The 20,782-nt window shown below is 44.0% G+C and overlaps 1 protein-coding gene and 1 long non-coding RNA gene across 2 annotated transcripts in view; one reads left to right on the top strand and one right to left on the bottom strand.

Moving 5' to 3' along the window:
• LOC108507178 overlaps positions 1 to 16,758 on the top strand; it is a 162,297-nt gene extending 145,539 nt beyond the window's left edge. Inside the window, exon 7 of the long non-coding RNA XR_001878021.1 lies at positions 16,462 to 16,758. This is a non-coding gene — a long non-coding RNA (uncharacterized LOC108507178). The remainder of the gene's footprint in view (positions 1 to 16,461) is intronic.
• Positions 1 to 20,782, bottom strand: part of CDK15 (cyclin dependent kinase 15) — a 40,273-nt gene that overhangs the window by 3,223 nt on the left and 16,268 nt on the right. Inside the window, exons 10-13 of the mRNA XM_017834858.1 lie at positions 17,183 to 17,246; positions 10,035 to 10,083; positions 7,290 to 7,429; positions 1,897 to 2,034 (exon numbers count right to left, since the gene is read on the bottom strand). Coding sequence (XP_017690347.1) covers positions 1,925 to 2,034; positions 7,290 to 7,429; positions 10,035 to 10,083; positions 17,183 to 17,246 — 363 coding nt within the window. The 3' untranslated portion in view covers positions 1,897 to 1,924. The remainder of the gene's footprint in view (positions 1 to 1,896; positions 2,035 to 7,289; positions 7,430 to 10,034; positions 10,084 to 17,182; positions 17,247 to 20,782) is intronic.

The following is a 20,782-nucleotide window of genomic DNA, read 5'->3' as shown; positions in this document are numbered from 1 at the left end:
GAGAACAGTAGCAGATTCCAATGATCCATCTGTTCCTCCTCAGCAGGTAGAGGGAAAGAGGTGGGTGGTATAGGGTAGAAAATGAATGGAGTGTTGGCATGGAGTATATGTCACCCTGGGATATCAGGGATACTGTCAGTACCTCTTCCTTTCTTGAAACCAGAAGGAGAACAAGGAGGAGTCTGTGATGATGTTTTGTCCCTTGCTGTGTTGCTTGGGGCCCATGGATTCAAGATGGAGCCTGGTATGTTTAGGGTTTTTTTGTTTTGTCTACTTTTATAACTTAACTCAGGTTGGCAAGTGAAGGAAGGCTGGCCAGTTTCATTATGTTCCCAGGAAATTCTATTCTCTCATGTGCCAGCGTGAGGCTGTTGTGCTTTAGATGCCTATCTACCTCTCATTAGATTTGAAAAAGCATACAGAACCCCCTGCTTTCCATCAGTAGCCTATTAAAATGACAAAAAAATTACTCTTTCATTTTTAACCTTGCTTGCATGTCTGAATCCAGATGCTTTTTTAAAAAAAGATAATTAATAATATGAACACCATCACTTACAGAATGTTTTCCTGTAATGAAGTGGAGAAGAAAACTTGAGCTGACATTTAAGCTCATTTAGTGTACTTTGTAAGTAGCTTTAAAAAAGTGACACAAACACTTTGAGGCCAGGTTAATATAAAAAAAATGTTTAAGACTATCTCCTACTATTTTCAAGTTTTCACCATCTTATATGATGTGTTTGAGAACTGCTAGGTCAGTTAAAATGGGCCAAATACAAGTTCATTGAACACTGAAGCATGAGTGCCCTCCTCAAGTAGTCCCAGAAGCCTTAGTGGAACTGACAGCCAGCTTTTTTGGCAGGATTAGGGAACAGTCATCCTGTCTGCACTCAGCTGAGCAGGTGAGCAGGGAATGCATTCAGGCTGCTTCCAAAACCCAATCTGGTCACAGGGCTGGCATTGTCAGGTCCTTCTTGAAAGGACTCGAGGCTTCCTGTCTGCCTGCTGTTGTCCACAGGATGAGGGCAGAAGGGGTACAGAGAGGCTGTGAGACCAGGCACTGAGTGCTGGGACCTGATCCTATAGCAGGTACCTGCCATCTCCATGCATTTGAGAGCACAGATGGCTAGCTGAGGTGTACCTTGCTATCACAGCTAGGTTGCCTCTTAGCTTGGCAGACAGTAAGACAGTCAAACTAATTTGGCCTCAAGATCAGTTTTCAGGTCTGCCCTTCAAGCACAGACCCAGCACTGACACTGACAGGACACATGGTGATAACAAATGCACAAAGTAAACAAAGAGACAGGATATAATAAAAGGGTGTTTTCTGGTAACTTCTTCCAGTAACAGTGATTTCAAGTGATCTTTTGGTCTTCTGTTACAAAAAGGAGATGAAAAATATTGATGCTGAAGCATCGTTCTGAGGTGCGTCGTATTAAAATAGGGATTAATTAAAACCAAGGATGTTACAAGCTAAGGAGATTTTGCCTAGCTCTGCTCAGGTTCCAGTGTGTGTGAAATCAAAACAAGTAAGCTATAAAATGTGAACTCAATAGGCAAGGACAAAAGAGAACAAAGCAATTTGGTCAGTTTAAGCAGTGGGGAGATGAAGCAATATTTTGACTGCGGAGGCATCAGAGGAAAGGGCACTGGTCTGAGGCTTGGAAATATAACAAAACAAATCCAAACTTCCCATAATACTACTGAGTGTTGTTCATTCAGGGCCATTGGCTTGCTGATCTCTTCTCTCTGAATGTGAGGTTTCCCACTTTGTCCTCATGCTGGGATGTGATCATCCAGCCCCGGGTATCAGTTCTGTTTTCCCATCTTAAATACACAAAGAAATTCATGTGCTAAAGATGATGGCAGCAGCTTTGACAGTGGCAACTATGTGCTTACCCAAGAATCAGTTAGTCATCCCTACTTTCTACCAGAACTTGCTCGAACCTCCTGAGAGCTGGCCTTTTCGGTAAGAAGCAAACAGGTCACAGATTTCAGGTTGCAGTCTCACTCCTGGAACTGTGAGCACTGATTGTCCTGTGGAAAAATCAGGTTAAAGAGAAAGCTGAAAAATGGTCCTTTTCCTTCATTGTGCTACTTTCCTAATGCTCTCTTGTGACATTAGCCACAATATAAAATAATTCAGGATCCTATTTCACACAGCTGCATTCCTTCTGATTTTTTTTGGAAAATTATTTCTTTAATCTAGACACCCTTTTCTAGAAATCTCATCTACAGTTTTTTTCTTTTTTTCTTTTTCTTTTTCTTGGAGCAACCAGCAAAATACTATTTGGTAGAACAGTGATAGGAATGCAACCCACTAATCAAAAGGATTCAAATGGATCTGCGCACTGCCAAGCTCTCTCCTTCCCACCCAGCAGAGGGGAAAAAAAAGAAAAAGAAAAAAGAGATAGAGCGAAGGCACAGGGCTTCTCTCCTTCAGCAATCTCACAAATGCAAAACCTTCCACTCCAGTGACTCCTCATTAACTTACCAAATCTGACAGTCTAATTATCGTAGCTGCTTCACGCTTAGAATAAATAAATACTAAAGTGGGTGTTTAAAGAAATTGAGCAGTGAAATCCAGTCATCTAGACAGTCAATAGAGAGTTTATTTTAAATTTTTATATTCTTATGTATTTATATCATTTTAGGAAAGATAATGAGATAGTTGTCTTTCAGGCTAATTGAGTTTCTCTGCTCATGGTTGCTTGCTGTCACAATCTCAAACTTAGCTTTAACTTTTGTGCCTTAGAAACCTGATCACTACATCCCCGTTTACTCTTTTCTGATAATAACTGGGTGAAGTCAGAAGTGCACCTGAGGATGGGAAACGACTACACCAGACTACCAGTCTGGATGTCTTTCACAGCAAACAAGCCAACTAAATCTTTTCAGATTTGCATTTAAGAGTGCTAAAGGGGAAATGGAAGTTAAAGAAACATCAGATATAACTTGCAATTAGACAAAATGCAGAAAAACATCTGCTAACCTCTGATGCAATAGTGTCTGCCTCCATGAACAGTATTAACAGTGCTCTCCCCCAAGAGCAGTTCATCTCTCTGAACAATAAGACCTTTATAGAGATTCTCTGGCCTGAGATCAATGGGAGTCAGAGCATTTGATCCATGTCTGTAGGACTTTGTTTCCACAAGTCATGTGGGCCAAACTTTGTACCAGTTGTGCTTTTGCAAGAGCGAGAGCTGGGGAGTGAGCAAAGGAAACTTTCCTTTTTTTCCCATCTTCCCCTTCACCCTGTGCTCCTGAACAGTGCCCAGCACTTGCCAGCACAGTATCTGCTCCAGGACAGCACGCGGGGAAGAGTTGAAACTGGGCAACATGTCCAGAGTCCTGTGCCCTTGGCAAACATCTGCTGTGATGTTGCAATAGCTCTTTCCTAGGGTGATGGCTTAATGACAGAATAGAAAACTTTAATGTCCTGTCAGTATGTAAGCAAGGAGACCTTCCACCACTGTGGAGATCAGAGCGGGTGAAGTGAGAGGTGGCTTTCCTGAGTTAAGTGAAGATTTGCTTTATCATCTCACATATAAGAATGCTTCTGGCTTAGGAAGCTGATTTCCTGCTCAACACCAGCTTTGGTTTATACCTGTGCTAAGGCACATTATAAACCAGATGCATACACCTGATAGGAACTTCACTTTCTAGGTGTCTGTATCTGATTTGCAGTGACGGATACCTATTTGCTGTATACAGAGGTGGCACAGCACAGTGGTAAAATAATATTAGGTGACTATATAAACCTTTTAGCTATGTAGGAGAATCTAGGGCAACCAGTCAACCCGAACAAGGCGTCCTGAAAGCCAGCTCTTCTTTATATGTCCCCTGTGATAACATCTACCAGCGCTGGCTAATCCCAACAGTAATGGGATTTTTGCTAGGCAATGGCTTGCAGCCTTAACCTCCTCACTGCCCACACTGCCTTAGCTTCGATGCAACAGGCATTAAAATGACAGTGGTCTGTCAACATCAGGCCTCCCCTCTCTTCCTTGTCAGCAGGCTGTTTTGGACAAACAGTACAGTGTCATCACCACCTGGCACCCTGGTTTTGAGTGGTTGGGAGAGGTAACAATGAGAGACCAACTGTACCCAAAAAGAGCAAGTACCTCCTAGTCAGAGCCAGGATTATATCCATGCAACACACAGAGCACAAATTGGACTTGACTAACTGCAGCACCTGCACTGTGAGAAAGGTCTCTGCTTGGTCCAGTGGGGATAGGATCTGAGCTGCCAGCTCAGGCCTCCCTGGCCCGCGTGCCTGGGTTGTTCAGCCAGAGCTCTTCTTGCAGTATGTTTTCTTGGGAGCATATTGTTGATGACCCCAAATCCCACTGCTCACCCTCCCTGCTTGCAAGCCTGCTCTAAAGCATTGGAGGGCAAAAGAGAGGGACAATAAACCAAATGTATAGCTAAGAATAATAAGCTGCAATTGTTATCGTGTCTGACCTGTCTGACAACAGAGTGAGATACCTTCCCAGAAGACCCTTTGCACTTCGGGACTGACACTGAGTTGAGAGCACAACTCACGCTTTCTTGATTCAAGGATCTTGTCTTTCTTCCAGAAGGGATTAATTGGACAGAAAAAAGTCTGCTTGAGCAGATGGCAAAGGGTTAGACTGAAGTTTTATCAGAGCTGCTGCAGTGCAGGGCTGCACTGCACAAAGATAATTATCTCAGAATTGGCTTAAGCCAAAAAAAAGACAGCAAATGCTCCAGTTTTACAAAAGGTCATCACTGCCACCCCTTAGGCTACTAGCCACACCGAAAGGAAGCTGGAGAATCCCCTGCACCTCTCTTCTCTTGCTATATTCAGTGGTGCTGTTGGCACATGTAGAATTAAGGCCAACAAGAGGATGAGTGGGGTTTGAACCTGGGCCTTAGCATTCCCTTCTAGCCCTAGAGGCACGGGAGTGAGCAGCGTAGAAGCCCACCTGTGGGCCAGTCCCACTCAGAGGACAGAGTCTTCTTCCTCCTTAGAACGCGGGTTACTCTTTTTTTCTAGCACCTTGCATTCAGATGAGCATAGCAACAGTAACCTGTTCCCCTCTGTAGGAGCTGACCACCAGGAAGCAAAGAGCCCAGTGCCCCCTCTCCCCCTTCCCAGGGGCAGCAGCCAGCCTCCAGCCATTACCATTCCCCTCAGTAATCAGAAACTTGCTATTTGGAGGGGTACTTATCCGTGAAATACTGATTTCTCCAATTATTTTTTCCCATTAACTGACCTTTGAAAAACCTCCTCTACCTTCCAGCTTATCGTAACGACTTATAGAAAGGACAGTTATGGATACAATTATTTCATTAAAATAGAGAATAATTTCTTATGGGAAGCTTTAATTTTTTCAAATGTTGTTTCCCTCTTACTCTCACACACCTTGGGATCAACCACCTCTTCCTTTCACCTTTCATCTCCAGCTCATTCTTTACTTTTCTGCATTAACTTTCCCCTTCAGAGGATGGCAATTGATAGCCAAATCCTCCAGAACAAAGTGGGAACAGAAGATATTTAAAATCTGTACTGTTAACATAGCAACAAGAATTTGAAAATGATACAGTTAAATTCTAAAATAGTGTTATGCCAACGTGACACAAGAGAACAAACGTCTTACACAATTGTGGCAATAGGAATGGCTACATGGGGAATTATTGAAAATTGCCTAATTTTTACAGGCTTAATGAGTCACTCCTGAATATGGTCTTGCGTGATCATACTGCACTTGTTTCAGCCCTGTGCACTTTGATTCTGCTCCCAACACATTGGTTGCTATGATAACGCCATGTAGTTTCCTGTCCACAAGGTACTTCTTGCTGGAATATGGGGGATAATAAATATGGGATGGTGCTTAAACCGAGGTGAAATGACTCTGTCCCCTCGCTGGCAGCATATCCGAGAGATTGATACATTATGCCAATCTGTTTTCTCGTTCCTTCTATTTCTCCTCACTCTCTCCCTTTCTCTCACACTGTCTCTGTACCTGTTTTTTTCCACACACTCTCTCTCTCTTGGCACTGACACTTTCATCTTCTCCCTTGGGGATTGGAGATGTCACTGCGGGAAGTGCTTGTCCGCCTCTCTGGCAGCAGCAGAGCCCTGTGGCTTTGACAAACCTCATTTAATTGGGAGGAAGCCAGGAGGGTTTGAAAGAACTGAAACATCCACGAAACTCCTTTTATCAGGCATAATTTAAACTCTGCATGGAAAAAACCCTATATGTATAAAGAAAAGTCAACTTCCCTCCTGCTGTGCGTGCTCCCCTCCTCCCCCCCCAGCACAGGCAGGCTCCTGCGAGATTCCATCTTTTCATTTTTCTAAAAGTGTCAAAGTAGATTTGTGCTCTGTGGCTGGGTGAACAGAAAAGGAATGCAGATGTCTCTCACTCATGCACATACACACAGAGAGCACCTTCTGAAGGGCAGCAGTTTGGGGATTTGGGAGAAATGTTGGCTGGCTGCTCCTTCGCTTGGGATGTGTCGCAGGAGCCAGAAATTTGGTTTTCCAATAGCTTGACAACACAGTCCATGAAGGCTTTTTCTTAATTGCTCCTGTCTTAAAAAACACCACCAAACTAACTAGTGTAGAGAGGTTGCCCAGGAGGCAACAGGGAATGCAAGGTTCCTTTGGCCTGTTGCCCAACAGGAGGGAGCTTTGCCTAGTGAGGAACAGAATCTGTAGCTTGAGAGACCCTGTATTTATTGCCAGCTCAGGGCAGGAGGGGCAGAGCTGTGTGTGCAGCTGTGTGCTCGAAAGAAGGGAGCAAGGGAAGAATAAAATAAAGCAGGTAAAACTGAGGGAGAACTGGTGTGACAGGGTACGAGGAACAGCTGTCTCAACATCAAAAGGGAACAGGAGGAGTGGTCCAAGGGAATTGGGGCTAGCACATCATGCTGAGCAGCTGGGAATTCAGGACATCAGGATGGATCAGCATGTGAGTTACACTGAATACACAGTGTGAGCCAGCCCGAGGGAAACTCCAGGCCCCTGGGGGAGAAAGGACCTGTGGAAGCATATGCACCTCTGCTTTGCAAATGGACCGTGGTGGCAGCCCATCAAGGTCCCCTTCTAGTATTAACACCGTGGTCAAGTGGAAGAAAATAGAAAAGCAAGCTGTTAAATTTGCAATGGGGTGTAAACTTTGCAGCATACGGAAGTGGGGGGGGAGTGCAGACAGAAAAGAGGGACATCCAGATGAAGGCAGAGACTATCAAAGTAGAGAAGAAACTCAAATAGCATGTGCAGTAGCTCTTTCTTGGTGAGATGAAATCGAGACTTAACTTACCAGCAGGAATCTCACAGAGTTGAGGAGGCAGAGGGCTGAAGAAGCCATGTAGAAGCGCATCTTGTGCAGAGATTCGGCCCCGAGGGAAGGCTGTAAGCATCCTGGAGGCCAAATTCTCTGCTGCTGGCACCCTGCTCAGCCTAGGAAAACAGAAATATAAACGGCATAGGAGATAGGACAGGCCAGAAAGCTGGAACCAGAACATGACCCAGCCCGTCCCAGAGCTTGGGGCAGAGATAGGGGAGGGACACAGGGGAGCTGGACAAACCCACTCCAGACATATAGCTTTTTAAGGACATTCACTTTTCCATCTGAGTTTGATTATGTTGGAGTATATATATATACACAGAATTTCAGCTCAAACTCATGTTTACAGAGGAATTCGAAAATAAATTTCTATTTTGTAAAAAGAAGGCTGTAAGTGAAAGGGGAAATGATATTGGAGAGACTATATTTTGCATGTTGTAACCGGCATATCAGAGGTTGGTGTTACCAGTTTACAGTGAGAATGCAAGTGCAGAAAATAATCTGACTGGCCCACTGAGAAGACCAGAGGTCAAACTTAAAAAAACTAAAGAAAATACCATTTCCTCTTTTCCTACCCTAGTACCAGTACAGCAGCTGGTTGTAAAATGTGTTGGGGATTCACAGAGAAGTATCTGTTTCTCAGGATGAGTGCTTAAAATAGATGTAATACACATATGCTCCATGTTCAGCAAATACCAATGCCAAGTGGCTGCTCTCTAGAGGAGCACACAGCTGGGGGGACGAGGAAGTAGAGGAGAGAAAACAAACCGACAAGGAAACAAATAAAAATAGTAATTTAGTTTTACAGCTTTTACTTTGTTTGTTTGTTCTGATCACGTTTCAGCTTCAGGAGGCCCATCAGAGCATGGCCTGTTGTGCTTCCTCCCTTGGCCCCCCGTCGGTGCTTCCCCTCCAAGTGACATCAGGGGCCGGGATCCCCCTGCCCCTGCACTCCCCCTCCCTATACGGGACATCTGACATGCTTGCATTTTTGTTTTAAGGAGATAAAATGTGAAATAAAAAAGAAAAATAAAAAACACAAAGAGAGAAGTAGAGAGAGACACCCTGAGAAATAAATTTATAAAAGGTATCTGGCCTCACTGTGGTAAATAACTTCTGAATTTTCACCTCCAGCAAAATGATTCAAGCCTCTGCTTCCCTGGGGAGCAGGGACGGGACAGGGAGACAAAGCATCCAGTCTGAGGCTGCTTGCTAGACTGCACACCAGGCTGCCCCTGCCATGGCAGGGTCTTACTGGAGACCTTCTGCCCCCTCAGTCCCCGTTTCTGCAGGCTCCCACACTGGGCAGCAACACAGTTCAGTGCTTCCCACCACGGCTCAGGCTTCCTGGTGTTGGCCGAGCTCTGCAGAGCTCCCCTCTGATTTCTTAATTGGCCATGGAGAGTCATGGCTGAGCAGTCTGTGTGAAGCAGCTCTTTCCTTCTCCGGAGCTGAGCACACCAAGGCAGTTTTTTGGCCCTACCAGCACGAGGACTCTGTAACACAGAGCTGGAACTGGCCCGTGAGCAGCCCAGAGCCCTGCCACAGAGGTGCTGGGTCAGCCCGCTGCTATGGGGCTGTAATGGGGCCTGCCAAGGGATTATGGCCATAAAGCAGAAGTACAACACAGCAGAGTTGCAAGGAATATACTTAATTCTTTGTTCAGGCTGAGAGAGGATTTGTTCTGTTCCAGGACCTGCGTTATCAGGGTTTGGGACATGTTGAGCTTTGTGTGTTTCTGAAGTTGTGTGTGAGAATGGCTGACATTTCAGCAACCTGTGCTTTGTGGAAAACTTCAGCATGTTTGTTCAGAACAGCATATGGAAAACCCCTCCGAGCAGGGTTGTTCAGCAGGCAGCTGAATAGATAATAAACAGTGGCGATGAAAAATGTGGTTATGTCCTCAAAGGATATTTCATTCTTGACCTCTGCCTGAACACAATCCTGAGGACAAATCCTGCCCCGTCTTTTCCTACCTATGTATAAAACCTGTTGTGTGCCTCAAAATCAGTATTGTGGGGATTTGATTTTAATGACTCTCTGAGCTTGGTTACAGCACTTTGCCTAATTATAAATTTCTTTCACTGATACATACATGCATTTTGTATATGTGTGTGTGTGTACATATGTGTGCTTGAAAAAAAACTCCCTTCTCTCAGCACACTAGGGAGTGATTCAGCGGTGCTGGTGGGTCTGGTCAAGCTGAGTATGTAACCATGGCCTTAGTCTCATAGCTTTTGGCCACTAAGAATGTGATTTTCCCTCTCCTAACTAATCACAAGATTATTTCATTGTCTTATGAAAATGCTGTCCTAGCATGTCTTCCTTACTGCTGTTGAGCAACATTCCTACAGTTTGTTTTCAGAAATGAAAATTGGGACAGTGCAAAGTCTGTCTTCAGTCTGGGCAAGAGGGCCTGGGAAAGTCTGACCTTCTGAATCGAACTGTGCCCCACAAAAAGCTGCACATAATGTCATTGAATCACTGCTTATCTCAGAATAATCACTACTCCTCTGAGAATAATAAACCCACTATGTGCCTACCTTTACTGCAATCTCTGAAAATCAGTTGCTTAACTGACATTAGATCTGCTTGTTACTGCAGAGCCACCCTGCACTTCCTGGGCTTGCCAAAGGAGCTCATTTCAAGCTAAATGATTGCATGAAGAAACAAATAAACCCAGAGGCGATTTTAACATTGCCATTATTGGTAGCTTACCTGTTACAGATGACTCGGAGTCTCTGAGGTCTCCTGGAAGCAACCAGTCCTAGAAAGTGTAATATGCAATCATGAGATTAAATGAAAATCAAGCCAAATACAATTCTTTGAGCCCTTACAAAAAATATGTGCTCAGAATTTCAAACAGCCCTATAGAATCTGTCATCTTAGTATGTATAAATATACATTATTCCTATAGGACTTGAGCACCAGCCTTGATTTTAATAAGGCTGTTCCAGTTCTGTAACCCTTTCCTTTCATATATCTGTGAGTATAGGCTTTGGGCCTCCTTCTGTTACAGTGCAAGTCTTAGCTTTGACTTCAGTAAAAGCAGTACCAGTCCCTAAAGCCTTTGCACAAAGGAAGCAGACGGAGGTTTGCAGATCTGAATCCCCAGCAATTGTCTTGGCTTTCCAAGGGGCTGCTGAGCTTCACATATTGCCCTGTGGGTACATGGGGCTTTTCTGCACCGATGTGGCAGAAAGATGGGACCAGAGGAAAGGTGCTGGGGTCCCACCCTTCTTGCCCAGTGCTCTCACTGCCAGTCCCTCACTAAGTTTGTTGTTTATCCAGTTAACCATTCTCATGCAGGCTTAGTACTTAATGATTACGTGATCTCTACCAGACTGGAACTTAACAGAGTTCACAGTTTTGTGAAGGCTGCGTTCTTGTTGATGTTTTTCAAGGACATATTTCTAAACATTGTGGAAAATGTAGAGCAATACATTCCTCAAATGTTTTATTATAAAGCATGAATTTTCTCAGGCTTAGATATGAATGAATGGCTTAAGCCTGGAAAATTTTCCCTTAGAGCTGATCAACAGAGACGTTTTCTTGCATCAGAGAGGCTGTAATTTCTACCCACCTACATTTTCCTGAGCACCGTTGCTGGCAGCAGGGAATGAACGGTGGTACTCTAGTCATGGAAAGGAGAGCAGGAAGGGTGGTGTTGCCCTCTCTCACAGCCCAGCCTGGACAAGAATTCCCTACAGCAGTGAGACCACCGGGAGGCAAGTGTCAGTGGTTTGTTGCCAGTAGACTCTGAGCTCGGTTGGGGTTTGTGCTGCACCTTCCAAGAGCATCTTCCCTCACTTCCCGCCTGGAAGCACCAGGCACATCATTCAGGGCCAGGAGCTGCCTGCTGCAGGCAAAGTGGGAGTCCCCTCTGCCTTTGCCTGCATAAGGCCATTTCCAGAGTGCCAGGCCCACAGACTCAGTCACTCAGTGTCTGACCCGATGCACAGACAATTTGAAAAAGTGTAAATTACTGAACTTCCCGCCCTTGACCCTTCCAGCAGCAATCTTTCACCATTAAACCAGGCCAGCAGATTGTTAAACCTGCCTATCACAGGGTAAGTAACAGTTCACAATTGAAATGTTCTCCTACACCCAAATACTAAGGTAACTTCTAGAGCAGTAAATGACAATATAACTTGGGATGGGATTCATGTTTAGGTGCCAGAGCACTGGAATTATTGCCAATATATAGAAGTTATATGTTAGCATCTTGAATATTCCCTTCCCAAATCAGTCACCAAGACTAACTGGCACAACATTCCCCTTGGATCTCTAATAACATTTTCACTGGATCATCTTTCCTTCTTTTTGCTCCCTTGACTGTAATAAATGTGTAGAAATATATTATCCATATTGAGTAAAGATGTAAAATTTCCAGGTAGAAGAGAAGAAAAACAATTTAAAAAATGGTTTCGAAAGACATAAGGTTTTTCTGTATGAAATAGAAATTTTTGCCTTTTCACAGAGGTAGCCAAAATCTTTCAGATGTTATATCTTTCTGCCAGAAAAATTTCATTTGGGAGATGGAAATATTCCATGATAATATATCAATTTCATTTAATATTTAGTAAAAATGTCAAGAAGACTGAAATATTGTATTTCCTCTACTGAAATCTTTTAACATTAATATTCTTTAATGAGTTTAACATAAAATTTAAAAAAATGCATGTTCATTTGGTAACAGCAGGGCAAAATGTTTCAATAATATCCAAGTGAAATGTCACTTTGTTTTTATGGAGTGAGTTTTCAGGATTAATATTCCAAAGAGGAAGTAGGATTTTCTTTACATTACCAATAGAAATATCACCTTGCTTACTGGGAACTGGGAGGAATACCCGAATTATAGTGTTTGCTGTCTTGAGCAAGCCTCTTGACTTAAATTTGTCATTTATATAACATGGATATTAATAATTATCTGCAAGGGATAGTGTAAGAGCCACTGAGCCAACTACGGCTGTCCCTGACCAAACACATCTCTCTGTGGAGAATTCCGCTTGAGTGAGGACTGCCAAACTTGCCACTTTGAGTATGCAGAACTTTGATTATAAATGGAAGATATGGGTAAGAAAACAGTGCATCTCTGCTCGAGGATTTAGTGCAGTTAACTAATCCACTTTAAATCAGTTCAGATTAATCTCCTGACTGACCCCATATAGACAAACCCTTAGAGAATGCCAAGGAACCATTGTGTTGAGCAGGGTAAAAACAGAGCAGTAAATATTTTCCCTACTGTAAGATTAAGACCAATCTAAAATTGTAAGACAATGTAAACAGCTACTCCCTAAAGGTAAGAGATAAAGAATATTTGGATATCGTTCCAAAAAGTGGATGAACTACTGATTTAATCGTCTCACGATGATGATCTAGACATAAAAATGATGGGATTGTGTAGGGCTGATTGGCTTTTTTAACAATATGAGTAGATCTGAAGAGGTAGTGCTTAGGTTTGGTTTTCTCTGTCCCTATGCAAGGCAGTTTGTGCTAATGAGGAAATACCTTCCTATTTGAAAACCCAGGTGGAGGTGGCTAATGAACTGATAATGAGGCAAGCAAGCTAGAGGACAAAAGTTAAACTTTCCTAATTGATGAAGAGAGAGAAAGAGGATGCCAAGTGCTGCTGGACCAAGGCGCTGTGCTTGCAGGCTCACAGGGAAAATTTCTCTCATTAGTGAAATCTCTGTGGCTGCAGGACAGAAGCAGAGCTCTGTGTGTGTGGCAGGCTGGAAACTGCAGGCTGTGTCCAGTGCCACACAGATAGGAAGTTTCCCTACACCCTGCCCAGCATATATTGTATGTTAGTTACAGTGCTGCTCTTCCCTTTGACAGCAAAGCCACATGCAGTTTGTTATGACAACAAAAATTTTATCGTTTTAGAATTCAGTTTTCAACCATCCCATTCACTAAATGAAACGTCAGCATAAAAAGTGAGAGTTATTAAAAAAAAAAGGAAAAGCACTCAGAGTGCAGCCTTCATCTGCATTCTCACAGATGTCATGGGAAGTTTGCGTTTCAGGGCCTGCTGCTTGTTGCCTCCATCTGCTGGTGACAATTTGGAAACTCAACAGACACTGAAATTCTGTGCCTGGGAGCACAAGCTGCCTCTGGAAAGCTTCTAAATCTCATTCTTCATACCAAAGCCTGCAGATCTGTAAAAAACTAGGCTTAATTTGAAAGTCATTAGTGCATCTGAAAGGGTGCTGTGTAAAACCTGTGTCTGCTACGTAAGGTGATACTACCTGGCATAGGAGACTTCATCAGTCAGACTGTGTGATAAATCAAGGAGTAAAGCTCACTCATAGCGAGTTCATCATGTTCTAGATAGATAAGGACTGTTCCTCACTCTTTGGAATCCAAATGTAAGAAAAAAGGAAACAAAAACTAACTTGGTACATTGGGCACTCCAGTATTCCCAGTTTGGCAAAAGCACCAGCCTAATGTCATGGGCTGTGATTCCTAATCCTTTCCTGCCCTTGACCCCTGCTGTCTAGATTCAAACTTGTAACCATTAATGGGGCTGGATCAAAACACTGGCCTTCTGGTGTCACCAATGGTGTTTAGAGGGGATTTAAACTCACTGCTTTTCAGCGCAGTGAAATGAACACAGCAGTAGATTAATGCAAGGATTTGAGCTCACACAGCATGAGAGCTTTCAAAAATAGTGTTAACAGAGCTACAACTGCCTCTTTCAGGGGAAGCAAAATGAGGAGAACAGAACAAATGAACAAACACAGGGCAAAGCCTTGTCACTACAGGCAGGGCTGCTAAGCCCAGGGAGCCAGGGAGAGGGCCAGCGAGTGTGCTGAGATGTGGGGCAGGAGTTCTCCCAACCATTCATGCTCTCCAGGAAATGGTTCTCAAGCCAGGAAGGGAGGAACAACATGCTTTCAGGCCCCATAACTGCATGTAATTCCCTACCCTAGGTATCTCCTCTTCTGTAGAGGGGAGGTGAGATCACAGACATCAGGGTTGGCCATGGACAAGTTGCTCACCCATCCTTCCTGTTTGCCTGTGGCCAGGCACAGGTTGAGATTTTGGCAAACTAGGCAATGGACATGAGGCTGTTTCTGAGCTTCTTTGTGCAAGAAAACACAGGTGGTCAAATACTCCTTTGTGCATTTCATCCCTTGCCAGTTGCTCATAGAGGAAGCAGTGGAGTTGCTTTTTCTCCAGCTGCCCTGTGTGTGCCTGGCTCACAGACCCCACAGCCTATGCTGTATCTTCTGTTCAGACTGCAGCAGGATGTGCTCAAGCCCACAGTAGTGACAGGAAAACATCTAAAGGTTTCCAGCTTTCATTTCAAAGATTCCTACTAACCCACCTGGCTCAGGAACCCTTCCAGTAACAACCTCAGTCTGGGGCTGAGCCTACACTGCTGAATCCAGGGGGAGTTTTGCCATCAACTTCAATGAGAATAGGATCACACCTCAGTGCTTTGTTTTGCCCGTGTTTGTTCCTTGCCTCAGGCAGGAACCTGTTTGTTTGTTTGCTGCCTGTGCTCAGTTCGAACATCAATAGGACTAGCTAAAAGAATTCAAACCATCAGATTTGGGGAAGAGCTCCAAAGTTTGTTTGCTTATCTGAACCAACCCAGGCACCCAGATTCACACAAATGGTCTGGGAATAACCTCAGGAGAGAAGGTTTTCTCAGCCAGACTCCACAGATTCCACACGGGCTGAGCAAGTCCTGGGGTATGAACAGCTTTTGTGCTTCAGGGAAGAGAGGGGAAGCACCCAGAAGCATGTAAATGGCAAATAGCTTTAAACAAGGAGACTAATTTGCCTCCTTACCAGCAGTCTCATCAAAAAGCGACTTGATTTAGTTCCTGAGTAGGGTAAATAGTCCAACCTTATATGACTAACCTTCTTCTGTTTAGAATGGTTTGTATAACCCAGGTGCAAGCCAAGTGCTTCGTTCCAGTATGTGGCTGGAACAGCTCACAGCCCCTTAGGCAGGTTCTGAGGAGGGGAAAGGGATATTGCCTCTCAAGCTGGCACAGCTATTGCCCCAAATACTGAGGTAACTCCCCTCTCCCATGTGTTTGCTCGCATGCTGGGATGCTCCCACAGAAAGATATCTTCTGATTCCTGTATTTCTGCCTGGTCCAGCCACAAAGGGTGCCAGCATCCCAGGATCACAGCACAGGTCAATTCTGGCCCTCTGGAGTCCATCCATTAAGGGGGCTTTTTTATCAAGTCTGAAAGCAAGTCAGGCTTGAAAACTACTTATGATGACTAGACTTGACCTTACTGGAGCTATTGCCATGCTGCCTGCATGCCTGTCCTCTCCCTCACAGCCCTGCAAAAGGCACCCTCTGCAGAGCAGAGGACAGCACTGCTCCTCAGACCAAACACCACTAAGTGGGAGTCACTGCTCAGGGCACTTCTGGGCACTCACATTCTCCATTGTCTGAACAAGTTTCTTTGCCAGTGTAGCCTTCATGCTTGCACTTTTAGGTTGTCCCTCTATATAGCATCAGGATACCTAATCATCATCACTGAGAGTTTTTGGCCTTGTGTGAGCAGATGACTGGCATAAAAAAATTCTTTGTGATTAGTATGTCCCACAAATGAGCATTTCTTTCCTCCCAGACTACTCTTCTCAACTTGTAGACTACCCAGCCAAGCCTTCTACAACTTAGAGAAGAAAATGCTTCCTCCAGCTGTCTGCTCTGTGCTTGCTTGCTATCCAAATTAAACTTGCTGTGGACAGCGACACATTCCCATTTCACGCTGGTTTGATTAATGTGTCTCAGCTAATTGTGTGAAGGATTCCAGTCTTTTCGACTGTGAGGCCAGGTTATTGTTCAGCCAATCTCGGCTACCATGTGAAAATGGGGGCTGTTTAGTGTTCATGCAACATAATCAAAGGAGGGGCTTCTTGGACTGGGTCACAGAGCAACACCCACTTCTTTGAAAAGATGTTACTATGCTCTACTAAACCTGCAAACCTCTTGCTCAAAGCACGTCTTCTCCCTCCTCCTCTCCCCCCTGCTCTTTTTTTCTCCTTCCAGATAGACAGGCTCCCCCCACCACTCTCCTAGGGTACAAGTGAGAGAGAATGGCTAGATTTAGATGGGTGAATTTCACATTCCAGGGTTTTTAATATTTCACTTTTATATTTCTTTTACAGAACGATCCTGCTGAGAGGCTGAGAATCAGTGCTCATCATTTCCCCCTCACTGACACTTGAATATATTTTCCCAGGAGAAAACATTAAACAAAAAGAGAAAGAGAGAAAGGGAGAGAGAGAGGGAGAGGGAGAGTGACTGAGCTAGCTTTTCAAAGCCTAGTTCTCAACCTGCCCACATCAAAATAAGAGACAACTGGCCCTTTGAAGTCCAGGACACAGACTCCTCTACCAGCCCATGTGGAAATAAAAGAATCCAGCTTTATAAATCACACAGATTTCTCACCTTGCCCACATCAAAATCAGGGACAGTGACCTTTAAAGCTGAGGTTTAAAGGTCCCCAAACCAATCTCCATAAAAATAAAGAGAGTTCAGATAAAATGTGTCTCCAGGTGCCTGTCAGCTTTTCCAGTCTAAACCAGGAGACATTGGTCCTTTGCATTGAGAAGTGGAGAATGTGAGCACTTGCAGCAATGAAATCTCCCTTTATACTTACGTATATCCAGCACTCACTGAGGCAACTTTGCCATGCATGTACCTTTGATTGCATACTAGGCCAATCCCACTGTTGTTGTAGGTCCTACAACACCGCTGTCATTAAGTAGCTCAAGGGATTCAGTAACACTGAAGCACAGGATTTTTCATAATGAGAATTACTGACCCAAAAATCGAGTGGCTAGCGGCTCAGAGAAAAAGTTGGCCTTCTTGTGAGTTAAATCCTACCTGGGTTATAGTTGGGGAGCTTGGAAAGTCCTGGCCAGGTGTCCTCAGTTGGGACCCCCAATACCTATGCAAAAGAAGAAAGAGTGAGAAGAGCAATTATCTCTTTCTGCCAGTACTTTTCCTTGGTGTGGAGTTGGAGAAAGCAGTCTCAACAGAGAGTGATTGGCCTTTCCTGTAAATCAGCATGGAATTCACACTGCCCTGTCTGAGTCTGGATCTACCACTGTGCATAAAGGACACTGACATTTTAGCACTTGGATTTTGTAGCAGAAAGGATCCTGCTGAGATTGAATGCTGTTGCTGCTGGGAACATCAGCGAAGGCATATGCAGCTTCACTGCCAGGTGCCACTTCTGCCCGGGGGGGGGCTGTTGAGCCCCTTTCAGTGCTGAAGGTGTCCTCCTGAGCCAGAGCTGCACTGGGGACTTACTCTGCCCACTTGCACTGGCAGCAGCTGATACACTCAGCAGCAGCACAAGCTGTGAGCTGCGACAGAAACCCCTGCCTTCTGAGGTGAAAAAGGAAAGCTGGCAGACAGGTCTAGTGGCAGGTGCTAGAAAGCAATCCGGTGCCTCATCCTGAAGGATGCAGAGCTTCAGCAGTGTCTTTGGCCTTTATTGGGAGCTGTGGGCTTCAGAAGTAACTGCTTGTTGAGCAAAGTCTGGGCCAGTAAAGCCTCCTATAACCTCATTTTAGTTGCTGAAATGTGTGAGATCAAGCGCATCTGGATTTCTGCAGTTGCAGATGTTCAGTGTTATTATTGTTACTTAATGCATGCAAAAGCTCTGTGCCTATTGATATGTATGATTCATGCTAAAGAGGTAAAGCCACATCTTTAAGAAGACCTCACAGAATGTGAAAGGGTAGTATAAATCAGTACTTCTAGCTCCAAGCACTCAAAGCTTATCATCCAGACAACCCACAGAATTATCAGATGTCCTTAAAAACCAGTGAAATTTTAACATGAAAAATTTCAGGGTTTTTGTTCACTTTCTCTTCTCCAACATTAGATTTGTCTCACAAAAGTTACACCCTGCATAGGATAGACAATCCCCATTCCTTAAAATGTAAGCTGAGATATGTGATATGGGGAACTCAGCCTCACAAAAACTTGTGGTAAGATTGCAAGAAAACAGACATCAGTAAAAAAAAATATATTAAAGAAGGAAGAAATATAAAGCCTGATTGTTGTAGTTGTTAAGCATCTGGTAGCTGATTGCTTTTCTCACTCACAGCTGGGAAACAGCTGTGAGGACAATTACAGCTACCTGGAGAAGACAGCCATGAGCAGGGACTGCATCTCACAACTGGTACATATTTGCATGGCGGGCTCCGGAGGGATGTGGCTTGCTGTGGCCCCTGTTTCCAAACTGCTTATGGACTTAGCCTGCCACAGCAAAGAAAAAGGGATAGGACCCTTGTCTCTGCTCACCTGTAAAATCAGTTTTGGGAGTTTTCAAACTCCCCAAAGAGAAGGTGTCTTGCAGTGTTCAGCCATGTGAGGATGTTGGAAGTTGACTTGCACCAAGGGATGAGGACGCATCCATGACCGGTGTGTATATCATGTAAGTAGGGCAGGTCAGCCCAAAGCAAACTCTATATGCACAAGAAAGTGTTGGAATCTGAATTTGAATCCAGAATTTTTTCTCTTTTGCTATCTGGTTAGATTTGTAGGAAGCATTAATGTGGGCCCTCATTCTTCAAGGTTTCTTGTGAGCCATTGGACATCAGTTCTAAAGGTATCAGAAGAAGCTGGGGAAGTTCAGGATATAGTAAAATCATACTCACCAGGGTCAGCTCAGCACTCTGCTTCTTTTGGTGAAGAATTTAAAAAAATAGTTATTTGTGCATGCTCGTACTTTGCTACATAAGGTTTTCAGCAAATACTTTAATTTTGTTTTGTTGAGGTGTGAAAGCACTCAGGGGACCAATCATTGAATGCCATATGAATTTGTATTTTCTGAGCCTTTTCTTTATAAAAGATGCTTTTCCAACCCATGCACTTGGTCTACTTTTGTTCTCCAATGTAACAGGGCAAGTGATCTCCTCTCCCTCGTCCTCTTCCCCCCTGGACCTTTAGTGAGATTCCTTGCCAAATCAGACAATGCATTACATTTATTTAATTGAAATTAATTATACTCTGACAATTGCTTTACCTGTTGTATATCCACCCTATCAAATCTAGCTGTTAACTCCCTGGTCCATGCCATCAGACTAAGCAAAGCAGCTTTTCTATACTTTATTCTATAGTGAAAGGTCTTGGTGCAGCTCAGTTCAGTCCACTTGGGAAGAGGCACAATTTCAGCCAGGAATGTTTTTACAATGCCTGTTTTTCAGCAAGTGGTTTCAGTTGGTGTAAATCATTGTCCTCTCTCTCTCTGCCCTCTGACTGCTTGCTTCTCCTGTGACAACTTAGCTGAATGAATCAACCTAGCTGATTTGGCTTACTTTTGTTGGGAAGTTTTATTCTATGTTTTATGCCAAGAAGCCTTGTAGTCATTCATTTGGCATTTGTCGCGTGTTCAGCTCAGCCCCAGAAGCACACTGGTGGCATTCTGCAGCCTAATCCAGCCCACATGAAGTCCTTCTCAGCACTATGTTAATCAATAAGATGGAGTTTTTCATGCAAAGCCTATGCCTGATCTCTGAAAATCTGAATGATGGACCTTAAGTTTGTCAGGTTTGCTCACTCTCCATGTCATGAGTGAACTGGAGATGCTGGAGTTTGCATTCATTCATGCCATACTTCCATAACTAGCACTGTCAGCCTTCCCTTCCCATTTGGCCCTGTTCCTGTGCCATGCCTTCTTGAGTACTACTGGTCATTAATGCTGGGTAAAAGAGCTGTTCTTATTTAGAGTAAGCCAGGGAGAAAACGAAGTCACAGGTTCCCCAGTTCACGTAGCCCCACATGTGAGAGGTGACACAGGAGCAGCAATGAGCAGCCAGGGATAGAGATGAGGATTGGAGACTGCTTAAGGGGGCCCCTACCTCTAGGAGAATTGTTGGTGAAATGACAGTCAGTCCTGATGATTCAACAGGACAAGCACATTTCACAGAATGGGGATTTTCCAGCCAAATATCTATATGGTTTCTGAACCATCAGTCCTACATGGAGATAAGCATGCTGGCTGATACAGACTCATGCACACAAATGCAGATGGTCTCTAAACCAGTGCAGGGGGCCTCTATATTATTAGTACATGAAAAGAACTGACTATTAGAAAACAGTAGGAGTCCCTGTTCTGAACCTCACACTCAGCAAAATATCTCAAGCTAGACATCGAAAGCCGCTAAGGAGCTTTGAAATCTTGGCCTAACACGGAGCCTCATTCCAGGCTGTATAATAACATAAAACCTTCTGTGAAAAGCACTAATTATTTCATAGCTCTTAAGGCTTCCTCATGATTTTTAAATAAGGGGGTTTTTGCCTTCTATAGCACAAATCCTATTAATCACGGTATTAGTTATAATGCCAGAGAAATTACGATAGTGCTATAACCCTCTAATGCAAACCCACAGGAAATGTATCCAGAGATTGCAGAGACATAACTGTAAGGATACCCTTCATTCACACTCTGAGAAACTGGGCCCTGCCCTG

This window comes from Lepidothrix coronata, unplaced genomic scaffold (assembly GCF_001604755.1).
Source record: "Lepidothrix coronata isolate B3197 unplaced genomic scaffold, Lepidothrix_coronata-1.0 Scaffold7, whole genome shotgun sequence".
In the NCBI taxonomy this organism is placed as follows: domain Eukaryota; kingdom Metazoa; phylum Chordata; class Aves; order Passeriformes; family Pipridae; genus Lepidothrix; species Lepidothrix coronata.
Note: the sequence above shows the minus strand (reverse complement) of the source record. Positions and strands in the feature narration are given on the sequence as shown.